Genomic DNA, 21,192 nt, shown 5'->3' with positions numbered 1-21,192 from the left:
CTTATAATAGGTACAATTATCTCACTAAACAAACTGAGGAATAAGGAACAAGGAGGGATGTGTATAGAGCTTGAACTGTCCTTTATCAGGCCATGTACAGATGGCTTTCATACAACAAGTACTTACGTAGCACTTAACTCTGGGCCAGATCCTGTTCTAAGCACTTTATAAATACCAATTCATTAAATCATCATAAAAACCATATGAAATAGGCATTATGTACATTTTACTGATAATGAAACTGGGGCACAAGAGGTTATGTAATGTGCCTCCTGAGACCACAATGTGTGTCTGGCTTTAGTGTATGAGTGAGTAATCAGTATACTAGATCAACATCATCACACTCACTAAAGACTTCAACAATTCTTAAACTTTTATTTTTTAATTAAAATGTAGAATGAGTTTTTAAAATCTCTAAAATGTGTGGTCTGAATATGTACTATACGACCATTAAATGATCCCCAAATGCCATATGAGAACTTAATACGGACTAAAGGTGGCACTTTAAGTCAGGGGAGTAAACGGAACTATCATTAGGACACGTGAGTATCCATCTGGGAAGACTAACTCAATTATAAGCCTACCACAGCAATGTATGCAAAACTAACTTTAGAGAGAGAGGGAGAGAAAACAGACACAATACAATGGAATACAATGCCGCTATTAAAAAAAGACCTGAATTTGCTGAGGTGTCATGATAGCCATGACATACTGATACATATAAAGCAAGCATCAGATGAGTAGAACACAACTATTTATATAAGCATTATTCACATATCTGCATAACTACATAATACAGACCTGGAAGTATATACATGAAATCATTTTGAGTGGCTCACCTAGAAAGGGGAGCCAGCAGAGAGAAAGCCTTTTTACACTCTTCTGTCTTATTAGAATTTTTAAATGGCATTATAATTAGTTTTAAAAAATCAGTGTGCGCCCCCCCCCCCACAAAACTAAGTGATGACGATGCCAGGCAAGTAGATAGGACATAGGTCCCAAGAAGCCTTGTGTGTCTCGTTAAGGAACTTTCAGTTTATTCTTAGTCAATGAATTGCCAGAAAAAGCTTTTAAGCAGAGGGGAGGAAAAAAAAATTCTTGCATTCTGTAAAGATCTTATTAGTGGCAGTATGGAGAATTAACTTAAAAAATAACAAGACTAGAAATAGGAAAGATGCTTACGGAGGCTTTTAATATCTACCGATAATTGAGAATTTTCCATGTGCCATGTATAGTACCTAATTCCGCTCATTTAAGCCTTAAAACTCACTGTACTGGAACTATACAATCCCCATGTCACCTATGAGGCTCAGAGACGTTCACAGCTAGTCAGTAAAAACCTGGACTGCAAATTCAAACCCGGGTCCGTGTGCTGAACCGCAATCCAGAACACTGCAGGAGGCTGGACAAGTGACAATGAGGACCACAACCAATGCAGAGCCGGAGCTGGGAACAGGCGGGAGGGGCAGGTTCACCACCCACGCAGGAGACAAGACAGGCAGTACCTGATGACCGGCTGGATGCAGAGGACAAAGATGGCAGGGAATTTTAAACTGACACCCAGGTTTCAGGCTTGGAAGAAATACCCAAATTTTCCATAATGTGATAATTTTTACTTTTATAATGTTATCAATATCTCCTGATACCTTCAAGGACTTTATAGACAACTCGTGGACAATGACATTTCTGCACCTACTTTTCAATTCCAACTTTCTGGTGCATTACTAAAGCTTCAAAGCTTCCCCCCCCCCAAACCCCCGGTACAGTATCTTGCAATGAATCTTTCATCTTTCAAGTCTATTCACTGCAAATACTGGCAGACTATGAGAGGTTATGAAACTCCTTTCTTGCTTTCTCCTCAGGGAACTTTATGATTTTCACCTGAGCTAACACTAGAACCTATCAGGAATATTAGAAGCCCTCCTGGCTTCCTCTGGTTTTAATCACAGAGAAAATGGAGATCTTGAATATATGTAAATCCATAGATAGACACAGATATACATCCATATATACATACACACACTCACACAGAGCATCCAATCATGTACATATGCACATTTGTTTTTCTATTCTTGCCTAAACTACATCTTAATGTAGCTGTTTTTAATAGTGGGGCAGGGGCGGGGTCCATGACTTTAATGGTGGAGTAAGAGTGGCATCTATGATGTCTTCAGGGACTCTAGAAGCCTCCTTAAAATTTCGTGTGCAAATGGATCTAAGCACTTCTCTAAGGAGATTATCAATAGCTTTCATTAGATGTTCAAAAGGGTCTCAGACCTAAAAAAAGATTAAGAGCCACATGGCTGTCCTTTAAGGGAATCTGTCATTAATCAATCCACTGACTAAACAACATATTTAGGAGTCTTCGCTAAACAGACAAAGCAGTTCACCGCAGCTGTTCATCACGGATATACAGGCCAGGCAACAAGGCATGCTTCAAATCCTGCTTTTTCAACTGATGCCTATTTTTGCCATCTATTTGTTAGGCTAATGGGGAAAAATCATCACCTACATAATTAAACATAACTCGCTGCAAGGCTTCAGTTAAGATGGCAGTGAAGGATGGCTGATTGTGTATTTTTAAACTCTCATTTTAGAGACTACTTCCTTGTTATTTTGAACATTTTTCATAGATTAATTCTGTATCCCAAACTGCTGCCAAGATTATAACAAGAAGCATTCTACAAAAAGAGAACACAGAACTCATGATACAACAAAAGTATTCTTTAATAAATTAGTGGATATAATTCCTACTGCTTTTTTGTGAATCTATTTTACTATAATCTCAGATGCAAAAATTCTCATTTCTCCAGAACTACTGACCTTATTGGTAGTAAGAAATTTGGCTGGTGTGTGTGTGTGTGTGTAAATCCAGTTACCCTAACCTACCCACTGACTGAATTATAGTCTCAGAAACAAAAAGAAAACACTTAGCAGAGTGGGTGACATACTGTTGGATTTAGGAAGCTTTATACCAACAAAAATCTTTACGAACAAAGAGAAAGAACCCACACAGTATAAAATAAAATACTGCATAGAAACAACTTTTAAAAATAACTTCTGAAGTTGTCTGATAATTCACTGGCCATCACTGAGTAGATGCCACAAATATCTGAGTGTAGTGTCTACAACAATAAACCACATATTTTTTCCCCAAATGACTAAACCCTTCTAGGAAAAAAGACAAAGATATTTCTAGTATAAATTTGCTTTCACTGAAAGAGAAGAGCTGTGAAAACTATCTACTCTTGATTCTGAATACCACTATTTTCTTCTTTTAATTTCTCTTCCTCTGAACATCTCTGAACACGACATTCAGCTTCCAGCTGGAACTGCAGATAAGCAGACTGTACAGGGGCTCCAAGCCTCCCCCATCCCAAGAAGGAACAGGCAATCCTGATCAGACTGTCCAGCCTCACTACTTCAGATGTGCTAAACCATTTCCCAGGCCTCTGGTATTTTGAATCCCACCATTACAGAGAAGTGGATTCTAAGAATAGGAAAAATACCTGAGGTACAAGTTCAGGATGGATCTTCAGTTTTGCCCCAGAACTTACAGCTTTAGAGAACATGAGAAATGAACATGAATGAGAATTCTCTCCGTTCTTCAGAGTACCAGCCATTAATCAGCTTAAATGACTTCACTTTGCAAGGAGTCTAGTTTTAAAATATACTTCTTTCTCTGCCCTCAATATGCCTTGTGATTTAAACCCCAACCAAAGGTGTGAATATAATACACACAGTGTTTTTTTCAAAACATGTTTTTCCCTAGAACTCTTTCTTTTAATTAATTTTTTAAAATTTAAATCCAAGTTAGTTGACATATAGTGTGATAATGATTTCAGGAATAGAATTTAGTGATTCATCACTTATATATAACACCCAATGCTCATCACAAGTGCCCTCCTTAATGCCCATCACCCATTTAGCCCATCCCCCTACCCAACACCATGCCAGCAACCCTGTTTGTTTTCTGTATTTAAGAGTCTCTTATGGTTTGCCTCCCTCTCTGTTTTTATCTTATTTTTCCTTCCCTTTCCCTAAGTTCATCTGTTTTGTTTCTTAAGTTCCACATGAGTGAAATCATATGATATTCTTCTTTCTGTAACTGACTTATTTCACTTAACATAATACACTCTAGTTCCATCCATGTTGTTGCAAATGGCAAGGTTTCATTCTTTTTGATTGCCAGGTAATATTCCATTGTGTGTGTGTGTGTGTGTGTGTGTGTGTGTGTGTGTGTATATATTCTATACATATATGAATGTATGTATACATATATCCATATATGTATGTATTCCAGTGTGTGTGTGTGTGTGTGTGTGTGTGTGTGTGTGTGTGTATATATATATATATATATATATATATATATATCTCACATCTTCTTTATTCCTAGGAGAACTCTTAAGTATCAATGATGTTATCTTAAAATGGGGCAGCAAAATACATACAGAAGAGAAAAACAAACAGTAAACAAACAAACAAGCACACACTTTAAGTATTTGACAGAGCACCTGGACAGAGACTATAATCTGATTCTAAGCACATGAGAATTCATTGTATAATTAGGTATTTCATTTTTGTTTATACAACTACCAAAAAAGCCATGCATGGTCATCAATGTGGCTAATGATTAATATTTAAAGTATTATCTAAAAAGGATCTATATTAAAACTACAATAGGGTTCTCAGTGATTAGCAAGTAATTTGGAAGCACATTCAAAGCACAAAAACTTGACATTTGACTGAACTGTTTTGGTTGAAAAAGTCCTACTTGTCTGAAATTGTTCTACAGGGGGTTATAACAAATACGAATTTTCATGGCAGCATTTTTCTGCACCTGCAAAGCTAAACACAAATCCAGACTTTATAAAAAACAAAACACAGACACAGGTTTTTCAGATTCTATTTAATGTACTGGCATATTTAAAAAATAGATTTTTAAAAATATAATTCAGGTCTGGGTACAGAAGTTAAATTTAGAGAGAGTGTGTAAGCTATTCTTTCACTTGGACTTCATAAGGAAAGTTGAGAGAGAACAACAGTGTGTTCAAATAAAGCTGTCATGTCTAGGGCCATTAGGAGGTTAAATTGGGAAGGTGTCTTTGTTCCCCAAATACCCCCAGCTCTTTCCAAAAGAACCCCCCACAGCACATCATCCTACAGATGGCTGAAATTTCCTTATCAGGACACAAAGTATTTCTTTCCAAAATCGTAACAGATTACTACAGATTTTAGAGATGTAGAGGGACAGGGTATAATACAAAAATGTGTTAAGGAGTGTCCAAGAAAAAGATGTTGCTAAAGGAAGCAGGGGGAGAAAAAGTAGAAACACCAAATCCACATGATGATTTTGCCTTGCTTTAGGAGACAAAGGAGAGCAAATGAGGAAATATATCTGTTTTCCTCATAAAGATGGAAGGAGCAGCATCACAACAAGAGTAGAAGATGTGGCATAGCAGTATCTACCAACACTAAGATTTCAGATGAAGCTCCAATGATGGGTGGTTTTCAGACTTGACACTCACCCTGAAGCACAGAAGATCAGGGAACTGAGATGGAACACCTCAGTTGATAGGCCATGCTTGATGGGGGCAGCCAAGAGCATTACTGTGGTCAAAGAGAGGCAAGTCCCAGTGAGGATGAAGTCTCGAGAGACTTGGTCCTGGCTGGTGTTCTGAATAAATACTGTCAAGAAGGGCAGAGAGAAAGTTCTGGGGAGAGCAAAGGACTAGAATCTGAGAAGTATAATTTTAAGAATTCTTACATTTGGACGCCTGGGTGGCTCAGTCAATTATGCCTCCAACTCTTGATTTTGCCTCAGGCCATGATCTTGTGGTCTATGAGATCAAGCCCCACATCAGGCTCTTTGTTGACATTGCAGAGGCTGCTTGAGATTCTCTCTCTCCCTCTCTCACTGCCCTTCCCCCACTTTCTCTCTCAAATAAATAGACATTTAGAAAATGAATTCTTGCATTTAATAAAGTGAACTATATATCAGTCACTATATTGTGCTAAACACTTTATATACATTTTATGTAATTCCTCAAAGTCCCTAAGAAGTATCTTCCACTTTCAGTTAAAAAACTAAGAGTCAGGGGCGCCTGGGTGGCTCAGTCGGTTGAGCGTCCAACTTCAGCTCAGGTCACGATCTCGCGGTCCGTGAGTTCGAGCCCCGCGTCGGGCTCTGGGCTGATGGCTCAGAGCCTGGAGCCTGCTTCCGATTCTGTGTCTCCCTCTCTCTCTGCCCCTCCCCCGTTCATGCTCTGTCTCTCTCTCTCTCTCAAAAATAAATAAACGTTAAAAAAAAAAAACAAAAACAAAAACTAAGAGTCAGAGAAACACATCAGAGTCCTTCTTCTATTGAGGGGAGAAAAATTTAAAGGCCTTATTGAGGAAGCACATGTCCAAGCACCAAGCCAATTAAAGATGCTCAAAAGTGCACCTCTCCCAGAGAATCACAAAGCAGAGGGAATTTTTAAAAAAGAAAGAAACCCATCAGTCTTCACAGAGATTACAGTTCTACCCAGACACAAAACACACTTGTGTGCAATCACACAGAACAACATAAAAAGCCATCAGACATGCTATGTACACAAATGACAACCAGAACCACAATTTACAACAATCATTCCAGCAAAACAAATCTGTTACAGTTGCTATCAAAATGAAGTGGAGGGCTTACTCCCAAATGAAGGCAGTAATGGTAGGGGCCGAGAGAAGGAACTGAAGGGGCAAAACATGGGCAGACTAGATTGCCAGACATACTCAAGCAGAGAGAGGAAGAATGGCAGCTGGCCACAGGGCAACGAGAGTAGAGGGCCCTTCCCAGGGATGAGGAGCCCATGAAGCAGACTCGCACAGGTAGACTGAGAAGAGGAATCGGTCTTCATGTACTGAGTGTAAGCCTGCTGAGGGCCACGCTGGGGAAGAGGCCAGAAGACCAAGAGAAAGGTCTGGGAGGTTATGGCCTCCATGAGGTCTAGGCAGAACTTGAGTTACGGGGATGGATGAGATGCCCCGGGAGCCATGCAGAATGGGGCCCTAGATGGAAGCCCAGGAGAAGAGGAGGACTTTCAGAAGCACCTGGTGAGGAGTGGCTGGGAACAAGCAAAAGCAGCAGCTGACCACGGACAGAGTCCTGGAGCAGAGGGGGTGTAAGTCAAGGATGTAAGTCAAGGTGTAAGTCAAGTCAAGGATGAAATCATCTGCGGGCACAGTTTTGGCAGTGGTTGAAGTAAGGCCAGGATGCAGTGCTTGGAGGGTGGGTAAAGTTTAGAAAATGAAGAAAAGAGAAAATTCAGGTGAACATTTCAAGAAGCTAGACCAGACTAAGGAGATGAGCTATTGAGAGGAGGGCAGGACCAAGGGACAGCATGCTTTCCTAAAGATGGGACAGACAGGCATACTTATGTTCTAGATATAAACATTCAGAAGGGAAGGCAACTTACAAGCAGGACATGAGATGACTGATGGGTAGTGGATGAATTCTCTCTGGAAAAGCAGAAACTGGAAAGCTCCAGAGCATAGGTAAAGGGACGAGGAGCAGGAAGATTTCTTCCAATCCAACTCGGGAAAGATGTATGAATACGTGTGAGTGACAGTTTGTGGCAGGAAGTGGAGGAAGGACATAGCACATCCATCAAGGGACTGACTCCTTCTGCTGGGAGGGAGGGAGGGAGGGAGGGCAGGTGCCTGAGAGAAGAGTTTTCCTAGGAAACAGGTGGCACTCAGACTGATGACCCAGAGAGATGCCCAGGCACTGCCCTCTCAGCAGACTGTAGGTCTGCAGTGCCACCAATCTGCAAGGCTTTGTGGTTCTTCTCCAGCAGTGCCTGGTGGCTTAGTTAGGTGCAGAAGTTAGGCACACATGATTCATCCAGAGCCGGGGTTTGGGTGGTCACATATGGGGAGAGGATGACAGGGGGACAAGGCAGTTGAAGATCCTGGCAAGAGAGTGGCTGAAATGATGGACACAGGGGGCCTAGCCTGGCCAGGGGCAGGTGTGAAGCAAGAAGGAAGAAAAAGGACAAATTCAACAACCACAAGTGTCAATGAAAGGAAAAACTGGTATTGTGAAAATAAGGGGAAGAAAAGGCTGCACTGGCAGTGGACAGGACCACAAAGTGGGACTTAAAGGTCCACACTGCAGGGGCACCTGAGTGGCTCAGTCAGTTAAGCCTCCAACTCTTGATTTCGCTCAGGACATGATCTCAGGGTTTGTGAGTTCGAGCCTCAAGTTGAGTTCTGTGCTGACAGCTCGGAACCTGCGTGGGATTCTCTGTCTGCCCCTCCCATGTGAGCTCTCTCTCTCTCTCTCCCTCAAAAGTAAATAAATAAACTTATAAAAATAAAGGTCCACACTGCAGAAGGTGTTTGGTTCTGATCTATGCAAGTGTGGTGTGCAGTGGTGGACTGTGCTGGAAAGGAGGGTCAGGCCCCGGGGGGAGGGACTCAAGATACCAGGTGCTCATGTGGGCAAAGGATGTGCAAGGATGAGAACAAGACTGTGGCAGTCTTCCAATGAAGTAGTAAGGGTGGAAACGGTAGGGAGGAGACGGCATAAACCTCAAGGGAGGAAGGCTGGGTACATGACAAAATACTAATGAGCAGGCAGGAGGCAGGAGGAGGCTGGGCCCACTGACCCTGAGGGATGGAGAAGTGGGTCTGGCAGAGGAGAAAGTGCACTCTCAGGAAGCAGAGGTTACGGCCAAGCAGCTGTGCATGCTGGCTGGGGAAAGGAGGGACCCATATGTTGAGCTAAGGATGATGCATCCCTTGTTTTGCCACAGGGCGTGCTGCAGAGATCACAAGAGAATGACAGGAGGGGGCTGGCCATGAGAAGTCACTCTGGCCAGGGCCAGATCAGCCCAGCAGTGGAAAGGGGATGCACCTGTGGGCAGTGGCTTCCAAACACAGCCATGCCCTAATCCCTGAATGTGTGAATACAGTATGTTACAGGACAAAAGGGACTGTGCAGATGTGATTAAGTGGGGAATCTCAAGATGGAGAGGTTATCCTGGATTATCCAGGTGGGCCCAATGTCATCACAAAGGTCCTTGCAGGAGGGATGCCAAAGGACCAGGGAAGGAGATGTGGCCATGGAAACAGGTTGCAGTGATGTGGGTCCACAAGTTAAGAAATGCAGGTGGCCTCTAGAAGCTACAAAAGGCAAGGAAACAGATTCTCCCCTACAGCCTGCAGAAGGAACATAGCCCTGTTGACCCATTTTAGACTTTTGACTTCCTGAACTTAATAAATTTGTGTTGTTTTAAACCACTAAGTTTATTGTAATTTGTTACAATAGCAGAAAGAAAGAAAGAAAGAAAGAAAGAAAGAAAGAAAGAAAGAAAGAAAGAAAGAAAGAAAGAAAAAGAGAAACAATTCCCTTGCTATATAAAATTCAAACTACAACTATATACTACACTATAAAAAACACATTGAGAAGCCTAGGAGAGTTTTAGTTTTTCCAGGACAACTTTCATCTTGTCCTGAAATACCAATCATATTAAAATATGTAACTGTCTCTGACCTGCAGGGACCTAAAGCACGCATTTAGCCTATTTGCTTGGCTATCCAACATTGGCTGGGAGACAGGAACATCTGCTGGGCATAAAAATCAGAGCTTTCTGGGCCAGTGACTAAGGACAACGGGGAAGTGTGGTTTGTGGGACAAGGGCGGTTTAGCACAAGGGCAGGAGCTGTACTCCTCCGGTCAGACTTGCCCCCAGAGTGCAGGGACAGGTACAGGTGGAGGTCCCACTTGCTCATGGGCAGATTACACTGGGGGTGGCACCTGTCTTCTTGCTAGTCCTACACTGTCCCCGACCTTCACTCCCACCAGCATGAGCTGGGCAGACAGAGGCTGCCAAGTCCACAGATCAGAGTGCAGGGTAGGACAGCTTCAGGAAAGGAAAGGGTTTGGGGGGGCATGGACCTACAAAGGAAGATCAGAGAACAAGAGACACAGAGGCCTCACACTTGGATAAAGACTCTGAATGGTCTATGCGTGGACCAGCCTGGCAGGCACGGAAGAAGCTCTGTGTGGATGTGCCTCTGCAGAGAGGGCTAGACGGTGGGGACTTTGATTCTTGGCTGGCATATTTGAATTTGTGATAGGCAACAGGTCAGGAAGAATGCTTTGGGAAGATACGGCAGATGGTTAGATGACTGGCAGGGAGAGATATGAGAGAAAAGTTTTGGAACCAACTTCAAAACAAAAGAAAAATATTGTAGTGTGAATCAAATCAAGATAGGCGCATTTCACCAGTAATGAAGACAAAATGTTTTTACATTTTCTGACAACAGAAGGTGTTTACATCCTTGTAAACTCCCTACCCCAGATGGTAAAATAAATCATAAATTATAAAGAACTTCACTTTGTCTTATACAAAAATAAATTCAAAATAGACCTATAGACATGCAAAAACTTTGTGTGCAAATAAAATAAGCATATGTTTTTTAAAAAATATACACATTGGCCCCAAAACAGACACTCAAATCAATGGAACAGAATAGAGAACCCAGAAATGGACCCACAAACGTATGGCCAACTTATCTTTGACAAAGGAAAGAATATCCAATGGAATAAAGACAGTCTCTTCAGCAAATGGTGCTGGGGAAACTGGACAGCGACATGCAGAAAAATGAACCTGGACCACTTTCTTACACCATACACGAAAATAAACTCAAAATGGATGAAAGACCTAAATGTAAGATAGGAAGTCATCAAAATCATAGAGGACAAAGCAGGAAAAACCTCTTTGATCTTGGCTGCAGCAACTTCTTACTCAACATGTCTCCGGAGGCAAGTGAAACAAAAGCAAAAATGAACTATTGGGACCTCATCAGAATAAAAAGCTTCTTCACACAGAAGGAAACAATCAGCAAAAGTAAAAGGCAACTGACGGAATGGGAGAAGATAATTGCAAACAAAATATCAGATAAAGGCTTAGTATCCAAAATCAATAAAGAACTTACCAAACTCAACACCCAAAAAACAAGTAATCCAGTGAAGAAATGGGCAAAAGACATGAATAGACACTTCTCCAAAGAAGACATCCAGATGGCCAACTGACATATGAAAAAATGCTCCACATCACTCATCATCAGGGAAATACAAATCAAAACCACAATGAGATACCACCTCACACCTGTCAGAATGGTTAAGAGATGCTGGCGACAAGAGATGCTGGCGAGGATGTGGAGAAAGAGGATCTCTTTTGCACTGCTGGTGGGAATGCAAGCTGGTGCAACCACTCTGGAAAACAGTATGGAGGTTCCTCAACAAGTTAAAAATAGAACTACCCTAGGACCCAGCAATTGCACTACTAGGCATTTATCCAAGGGATAGAGGTGTGCTGTTTCGAAAGGACACATGCACCCTCATGTTTATAGCAGCACTAGCAACAATAGCCAAAGTATGGAAAGTGCCGAAATGTCCATCGATGGATGAATGGATAAAGAAGATGTGGCATATATACAATGGAGTATTACTCAGCAATCAAAAAGAATGAAATCTTGCCATTTGCAACTACATGGATGGAACTAGAGGGTATTATGCTAAATGAACTTAGTCAGAGAAAGACAAATATCATATGACTTCACTCATACAAGGACTTATAGACACAGAACAGATGAACATAAGGGTAGAGAAGCAAAAATAATATAAAAGCAGGGAGGGGAACAAAACAGAAGAGACTCTTAAATATGGAGAACAAACAGGGTTACTGAAGGGGTTGTAGGAGGGGGGATGGGCTAAATGGGTAAGGGGCATTAAGGAATCTACTCCTGAAATCATTGTTGCACTATATGCTAACTAACTTGAATGTAAATTAATAAAAAAAAGTATAAAAGCCTCTGTCCTGCCAAATATATATATATATGCATATATATGTGTGTGTGTATATATATATATATATGTCTGGTTTGCATGACGGAACTGATCACATATGTATGTCTCTGTGTCACTGGTACATCTTTTAAAACTTGAATATTAGGATGGAAATTATATATTAAAAGTAAAGTAATACTTAATATATTTTAATAGTTTTCTATTCAGGATATGCAAACTATTTCATTTTATTTTCAACTATTTCAGTTTTCAAAAGCTGAGAAGTTCCATCTCAGCTGGCTGACCTGAACACAATTATTATAATATTTACACAATAAAAATGGACAGGAACAGTCAAGAGCACAATGCCAATCCAAAACTGAGTTTAATCTGATCATCCTTCTTAGAATACTGGCCCTTTTTATTCTCTACTGAAACTTATTTTCAGTTATAAACCATGTTATTTCATCTTAGAATATAAATGTGCAGAGTAACACTGTATCTTGAGCGCAAAGATCTTCAGTCATCAGGACAAATCAGAGGTAATAACTGGTAAGCTTTCTCCTTGTTCAGGGATGGATGAGATCCCACCTCTGCATGGAACACCCAGGAAACTCACGACTTGTACATTCCACTGACAAGAATATTCTACCTCATATTGTTGTCACATTTTAGGGCATATCTTACATCCCAACTAGGATGGCAAGATTTTAAGCAACCATGTAATAAACTCCTTAGTGTTTCAGTCCAGATCTTACATGGTGCTTTTTACAGAAAGAGCCTCAAAAACATGAGTAGCTTGACTGTTAACTTATGAGTGAAGAGAGAGGCATGTCGACACATCAGACATGCCCACTTTCTCACATGCTAATACTTTACGGTCACTTTCAGAGTCAACAAAAATTAGAGTCCACAAGCTCAAGAAAGTCATATTTTGAAGTCACGTTATTAGCCAAGGAATCCTCAAAGATTATCTCCTACTCACTGCTCATCTTTACTGAGTGGACAGACTCATGGATGCTATTTACACCCTCCAAAGGGAACCCACACCTGTCTTTACACGCCACATGTTCCCTCCCTTAGGACTTGCCAGTACCTCTTTAATCAGATCTCTATAAAGTCAAGGGAGAAAGCTTTATGAACCATAACCTATTATAACACAGTTCCCAATATGACCATATGGATTTATTTCAGGAACAGAAATCTCACATTTGCCCCCTTAGAGGTTTTTTTAGTTAATTAATGCTAGGTCACGACGGAAAATCTGGGGGAGAAATTCTCTGTTCTGCAGGGGTTCTTGCACTAAGTGTTGTGTCCTAAAGGAGAAACTGAGCAATAGTGTTACTACACTCACTGGTGGAGCTGATGGAAGAATGCAGGCACTGGCCAGAACCCAGCAGCTCTCTGTCACCAGCTCTGGAAATGAGAGCACACTCCAGCCTAACACCCTAACATGTGCTTCAATCTGCAGCGGAAGGAAGAGAGAATCCTGGTCTGGAGACACACATACACGGGTCTGACTCAGACGCGGCGTCACTTATGGCCAATTTTGCTACATGTAGGTTCTGACTTCAATCACTGACTGTTCTTACATTTTTGTGGCTTCTGGATACCTACAGTGATTCTCATCCATGCCCAGCCACTGGGTTACAAGCCTGGCCTGTGTCCTGTGGTTGAACCTTGCATACTGGACTCACAAGCTACATCTTCCCTTTGGGCTCATAGCACCTGATAGAACTTAGCTATTTCCAGAGCTGGCCCACTCCACCCTCCTGCCCTGCAGTGACCACACAGCAAGGACACAAGTTCAGCCCAGGGACAGAGGAAAAGAACAACTACAGGCTACACTGGATTTCCCCAAAGCAACTCTCTTTAAGAACCTATGCTCAGGGGCGCCTGGGTGGCTCAGTCGGTTAAGCGTCCGACTTTGGCTCAGGTCGTGATCTCACGGTCCATAAGTTCAAGTCCCGCGTTGGGCTCTGTGCTGACAGCTCAGAGCCTGGAGCCTGCTTCGGATTCTGTGTCTCCCACTCTCTCTGCCCCTACCCTGCTCATGCTCTGTCTCTCTCTGTCTCAAAAATAAATACAACATTAAAAAAAATTTTTAAAAAGAACCTATGCTCAGAGGTGAAAAGAGGTTACCCAGAAGTTGTTCAACATTGATTGATCATGAGCACATCTAGAACAGAAACTGTGAGGAAACATGAAAGAGAAGGAAGAAGAGACCCCCTACGTAGGGACCTTACCTGCTTTTAGTGGAGCAAACACCTTAGGTCTCATCACATGACAGTCTCATCAGGAGTCAGCAGGTACTGGACTCCTGAGCTGGGCCTCTGCTTGGTTCTTACAAGATACTACCACACTGGACCTCTATCCTGCATCCAGAAGCCCGAGGAGGTTCTCAGGCTACAGTGTGCCAGGCCACACCCCCCTGAGGGCCTAATTCAGTAGGTCTCAGGAATACCCATGCATCTGGGTTCTCCAAAGATCCATAAAGGCATCTGATGTGAAGACTGGCTCAAGTACTAAATATTTAGTATTTTGCAAACGTGACCTGCCAGCACTTGGTTTCTCTTTCCTTATTTGCTTCACTTCTTCTTCTCCCCCATTCTATTGCTATAGTCAGGATTAAAACCCCTAGCCCTTTTCCATAATGAAAAGTACTAGATATAACTCAAGGAATGTCATGAAAAGTAAAGCAAATAAAAAGTGTTAGCATCTCGCTGCAGGTTAAAATGCAATGTAATGATGCAAATCTGATGGAATTTTTTCTATAAATTCCCCTGAAATACTGAAAGCACACACCAAGAATAGAAAGGGTAGCAGAAGATTTGGTACCATGGGTAAAGATGATCGCCCGAAGCCACCAGCCTCCATGCCAACAGCTGCTTGGTCAAGCAAGCCCACGCAGGCTACTCTGGGCATTGTCAGAGTCAGGTAGAACATGATTAAGGGGTTTCACCATCTCCTCCAACATGCTGCCTGATCCACCACTTTCATGCACCACATTAAAACGGATTCCTCAAGCCTGATCCTTGGGCGGGCATGTGCTAATACAAAGAAAGACTAGTACCTGCGATTTAGTACGTGCATGTGGCTTCCAATGCCCTTTAGGTGTACAACTGACTGAGTCTTCCAACAACCCAGGGAGGTAGATATGGTAGTTTCCCCCACTTTACAAGTGAGGATCCTGAAGCACAGAGAAACTGAGTGACTTGCCCAAGGTCACAGAGCAGGGAGATGGTAGCACTGACTTTCAAACCCAGGTAGTCCAGCCCCAGAGCACACATTCTGAATCACAAAGGCTTCGATGGGTTTTATGTTATTTTCCAGCAAGACCTACAATCAAGTAAGTGGGTATTCTATCTGGGCAAATGATTTCCTTTTAATTAATTCTCTTAAGTGTCCACTCCTTGCAAAAATGTACAACAATTAGTGGTTCACCTTGGAAAACAGTTCCACGGGTGCCGCTATAGCCTTCTGTTCTGTCAAGTACTGCTCCCAAGACCAAGCTTCCTGTGCAGCCACTGAGGGGACTGGAAAAGAAAACACAGTGACTTTTCTTGAAACAATTAGTGATAGAAGAATAATATTTAATTGAAGATAAACCCAACAAGCAGGCTGATTAGTTAAATAAACAAATAAATAAATAAAACCTGTATCTCTTACTTTCTGTGAGCATTTAGTAAAATCATCTAACAGTCCACCTACAGCTGCTCCTGTTTTTTTTTTAATTTTTTTTTTTAACGTTTATTTTATTTTTGAGACAGAGAGAGGCAGAGCATGAACAGGGGAGGGGCAGAGAGAGAGGGAGACACAGAATCTGAAACAGGGTCCAGGCTCCGAGCTGTCAGCACAGAGCCCAATGCAGGGCTCGAACTCACGGACTGTGAGATCGTGACCTGAGCCGAAGTCGGACACTTAACCGACCGAGACACCCAGGCGCCCCAGCTTTTCCTGTTTTAGAGCAGGCCTGTGAATGTATCTCACCCTCAAGAAAACCACTGATAAGCACTTAAAATGGGTAGCCTATTACTCTTCTCAAAGAAGAGTCAACAGCTACAGGTTTTCTACAGCATGATTTGGTCCATTTTAAGGTGAATGCCCTGAAAATATCTTTATAATCTCCTTTCATTTTCACACCTCTTTGTGGAGTGAAGGTCGATAGGCACTACCTGTTGGAAGGCAAGGTGGAAATATATGCCAAACGCCTTAAAAATTATTTGTATATCTTGAACCAGCAATTCTGCTTCCAGGAATCTGTCTTAATACGATTACAGCAAATATGCCCAAGGGGCAAACACAAGGTTTTTTTATACTAGGACTCCTCATAATAATGAAACATTGGAAACAAACCAAAGGTCCACCAAGAGAGGGCTAATTAAATGCATTGTGCAGACGTGTCATTTTAATAATAAGCTATAATATTATAGAAGATTAATGGCAGAGAAAGACTATGTTAATGATACACTACTAGTGGGGGGAAAATAAACAGCAGTTCAGAAAACGAAATGATCCTTTTTGGTAAAGTATGTAATGGAAATAAGACTAAAATTATGTAAATCAAAATCATAAATGAAGTCATCTTCAGCTGCCAGGATTACAGCTTCTTCCCAATTTATTCTGCACTTCGTTTCTCTGCTTTCCAAATTTTCTAGATCAATAGCTATCCAATGTAATTCAATAAAAATATATTTTTAAATAATAAAAATCTGCTGAAAAGGATTGATAATTGTTTTAAGTTTATATTCTATGTCCCAGTCATTCTCCCTCTAGGATTAACAAGCTAAGGAAGGAGTCATGATAACAGTTGATAGTAAATATACATCACATTATTACAGCAAAAACACAAAATAGTATTAATATGGGAGAAGGGTCAAATAGATTATAATACATATACATATATACATATGCACATGACCTACATATGATTATGAAGTTGTCAAAAACTATATTTTTTAAGTAACAAAATGTCTTTAGAATTCTCTAGTTTAAGTAAAAACCAAAGTCAGGCCATAAGCCATAAAACATATTAATTATATTATCCTAAATTTTAAAATATAAATAATGACATATATTAAGACATTCATTTATTCAACATATTTATAAAGCGCCTTCTTTGTGCTAGGCACTATGCACAGATATTTGTACACACACACAAACACACATGCATAGGAAAGCAATTGAAAAGAAACAGCAAAATATTCATAGTGGCTATGTGTGGGCAGTGAGATTAACGTAAATATTTTTCCTTGTTTGTTGCCTTCTACTGTTTTAAAATTCTCTGCAAATATTATTACCATACACATACACACACATGCACACCCGCACCCACAAACACACACTCATATGCACACATCCTGGAAAAGAGTGGCCAAAAATGCTATGTAAGCTTTAACATTTATCTTGCTGTAAAATGTTCCTGAAGAAGGTACAGATGGTAAAAGGTCAGAACTGCATGAGCACAGGTAGTGACAGGTGGTAAGATGCACCTCTAAGTCAAACATTTCAAACCTCTCAAGACAATAAAGCACCCTGATGGAATAACAAACATAAAAATCCGTCAAGTTGCATAGGAAGAATTCATGTAGACTTTTAATCATTTAAAAAATATTTGATGAGCCTTCCTTTATGTAACAAGTGTGCTGTCTGCCAAAACAGAAATATAACCCAGTCCCTGGTCCAGTAGATGAAAAATAAACAATATATACTATTTATCCTTTGATATATACATATATATAATTGACAAAAAGGGAATAATTTAAGCTCAGATTACAAAGAAAATATATCAATTCAGAATTTAAAAACAGACACAGAGTATGTATATACATTAGTATTTACTAGTTCTCAATCACAACACACTAATATGTTCTTGCTAAGAAATACACTTACTAAAGCATGAGAATTTTGAAAAGCATTTTAATCATCAAATAAGGCTAACAGAATCGTCATCAATGGATTTTCTTGCTTTGTTTGAAAATAATGGGACATTACAGTGTGATTTCCATCAAGGAGCTTACAGTCTGTTCAACCATTGTAGCACTTACAAGTTTACTGCCATCTCTACCACAATATGTGATATTTTATTTTTCTAAATAGAGAAAGCAATTTGACAAACCCTGAAGATTCCCTAGTAAGATTATTCAACATCTCTATTTTCACATAAGCACTTTACTACATTACAATTATATGCTTTACAAAAAAAATTACAGCAGTGTTGTCTCTAAAGCAAATATAGATACCTCATTTTCTACAACAGCTGTGTTCTTAAAAAGATTGTGTGTAATTTCTCAATTTAATCATATTTCCCATTGTTATATATCATCATTTCACCGGAAGTAAATCATATCTAAGATCTTCTTGTATGATCACATAAGTCTATAATAACCCTTTTAAATTTTATCAGAAAAAGAAAACATGATATCAAAAATAACAACTTTCAATGAATTAAATATTTCGTAAAGCAAGAGAACTACTCAGCAACACAGTGCCTGCCAGTGAGATGAAGAAATACCATGTTGGTCTGCTCCTGGGGGCCCACAGGCAGGCCTCGCATCATCACTGACTCTAGGCGACGCACACCAGCTGAAAGAAACGAGTTTGCTTGCTTAGAATTAGCAGGTAAGCTCCTCAAAAGAAAGAATCTCACTGATCCTATCTATCAGTGTGTCCCTGGGCTATAACCATGCTTGACCATAAATACTTGCTTAATGAATTAAAGGCTGCTGACATGATGCTTTTGGCTTTAAAAATGAATTCAAAGGTATCTATTGTGACCAACTCATTTCCCAGTTTCCTGGAGAGAAGAAACCAGTTATGAAAGAGCACTGCTGCAGGCACCAAATTTTCTTTATTTTTTATGTAACTTTCTTGAACATACTACAGACACGACATTCATTTTATAGAGTATTAGATATGCACACAGGTTAGTAAATCTTAAATTTTATTTTTCACTATACACAGTGGCTACAGCAAAATGTTCCAATTATTACTCTTCTGCCAAACATTACTAATGTACAATATATATTTGATTGTACATTACCTGTCACTTAATACACACCTATTATATGACAAATGCCAAATTAGGGTGTGTGTGTGTGCATGTACACGTACATAAGTGTATATGTGCGAATGTATATGTTTAGATTTATTCCTTATAATATTGAATATCAGATTTATAACCTCATTTTATAATTATACGAAACAGGCTTACAGAGGTCACACATCTGGAAAAATCTGAATTTAAACAGAATTTCTAGCCCATACACTCCCATTATATAATATTGCTTCACTTTAGTATACACGGTGAAGACACAGCAGATATGCCTATTAAATTAATAACTTTTGGGGGACTTAAGTGGCTCAGTGGGTTAAGTGTCTTACTCTTGATTTCAGCTCAGGTCATGATCTCACAGTGGTGAGATCTAGCCCCATGTTGGACTCTGCACTGAGGGTGGAGCCTGCTTAATATTCTCTTCCTCCCTCTCCCTCTGCCCCTACCATGCTTGCTCTCTCTCTCTCTCTCAACAAATAAATAAAAATTTATTAACAAGTAACTTTTAAATTTAAAAACACCATAAAATTAAGTCCACAGGGAAATTAATAAGCTCACCCATTCATGGTGGCTTTGTAAAATTGACTAAAACTTTTGAAAGTCATGTTGACAATACATACAAGCATACCTGGGAGATATTGTAGGTTCAGTTCCAGACCACCGTAATAAAGGAAATATTGCAATAAAGCAGTCAAATGAACGTTTTGGTTTCCCAGTGTACACAACAGTTATGTTTATACTATACTGTAGTCTACTAGTGTGCAATAGCATTATGTCCTAAAAACAATATTGCATAATCTAATTTGAAAATACGTTATTGATTAAAAACTGCTGTCATCTGACCTTCCAGTGAGTCATAATCTTTTTGTTGGTGGAGGGTCTTGCCTCAATGTTGTGGCTACTGAGTGATCAGAGTGGTGGTTGCTGAAGGTTGGGGTTGCTGTGGCAGTTTCTTAAAATAAGACAATTAAGTTCACTACATTGATTGACTCTTCCTTTCATTTGAATGCTTAGGGGTGGCAGTAGGGTTATTAACTGGCCTGATTTTAATCCCTGTTGTGTCTCAGGGAATAGGGAGGCCCGAGGAGAGAAAGAGAGAGTAACAGCTGGTAAGTGGAGCAGTCAGAGCATACACAACACCTATCAATTAAGTTCACCATGTTATACGGGTGCAGTTCACGGTGCCCCAAAACAGTTACAACAGTACAAATATAATAATAATGAAAAAGTGAAAATATTGTGAGAATTACCAAAATGTGACACAAAGACACGAAGTCAGCAAATGCTGTTGGAAAAATAGCACCAAAAGACTTGCTTGATACACGGTTGCCACAAACCTTCAATGTGTAAAAAAAAAAAAAACCAAAAAAACCAAAAAAAAACAGTATCTGTAAAGCACAATACAGCAAGGTATACCTGTATTTATAACCAAAAATAAGGTGTTAATATTTGATGATCAACTCATCCCAACTTTAACATTATTCTAAAAAAATGTAAAATGAATTTTTAAAAAGCCCTTACAACAGTACAAAGTTGGAAAAAATCTAAATATCCAACAACAGAGGTCAAATAAATTACAATTATGATGACCACACGACATAACTTTTGCAAATCTCAAATTAAGCACAGTTTCAGCACAGTTTATATGCACTTCAGCATGAGAATGTATGTTTTTACATATGAATAAAAAAAAAACATAAGAAAACAAAGAAATGAAGATGGCTGGGTTAAGGCAGTGAGATTTGTCAAGCGATACAAGACAAGGGCTGACAGATTCGGCCAGCAAAGTACTAAGCACTTTTTATTTTATTTTATTTTATTTTTTAAAAAATTTTTTTTAACATTTATTTATTTTTGAGACAGAGACAGAGCATGAACGGGGAGGGCCAGAGAGAGAGGGAGACACAGAATCTGAAGCAGGCTCCAGGCTCTGAGCTGTCAGCACAGAGCCTGATTCGGGGCTCAAACTCACGGACCGTGAGATCGTGACCCGAGCGAAGTCGGACGCTCAACCGACTGAGCCATCCAGGCGCCCCACCAAGCACTTTTTAAATCTTCAGTTTATTACTTATATTGACAGCAAAAAGGAAAAGCAATTAAAGGACCCAGCTCCCATGTCCCTTGCACAGGGTGACACTGAGACAAAGGGTCCAGATACTGCAGCACGGGTGCTCACATACCCTGTTCCTGGAGAGCCCATTTCATGCTGCCCTTGTGCACTTGTACCATCGGCAGCTCTACCCTGGGGGGAGGTGACACAAAAGGACTCAAGCCTCATGGGAACCTGGGAGGAACAAGAAACTAT

General features: G+C 40.3%; 1 protein-coding gene across 7 annotated transcripts in view; it reads right to left on the bottom strand.

Moving 5' to 3' along the window:
• Positions 1-21,192, bottom strand: part of L3MBTL4 (L3MBTL histone methyl-lysine binding protein 4) — a 441,589-nt gene that overhangs the window by 283,168 nt on the left and 137,229 nt on the right. For all 7 annotated transcript variants that reach the window (XM_042961817.1, XM_042961811.1, XM_042961816.1 and 4 more), the window contains one exon: positions 15,278-15,369. In XM_042961817.1, the coding sequence (XP_042817751.1) occupies positions 15,278-15,369 (92 nt within the window). The remainder of the gene's footprint in view (positions 1-15,277; positions 15,370-21,192) is intronic.

Source organism: Panthera tigris, chromosome D3 (assembly GCF_018350195.1).
Source record: "Panthera tigris isolate Pti1 chromosome D3, P.tigris_Pti1_mat1.1, whole genome shotgun sequence".
NCBI classification, from domain to species: domain Eukaryota; kingdom Metazoa; phylum Chordata; class Mammalia; order Carnivora; family Felidae; genus Panthera; species Panthera tigris.
The sequence above is the reverse complement of the archived record's forward strand: the minus strand, read 5'-3'. Positions and strand labels throughout refer to the sequence as shown.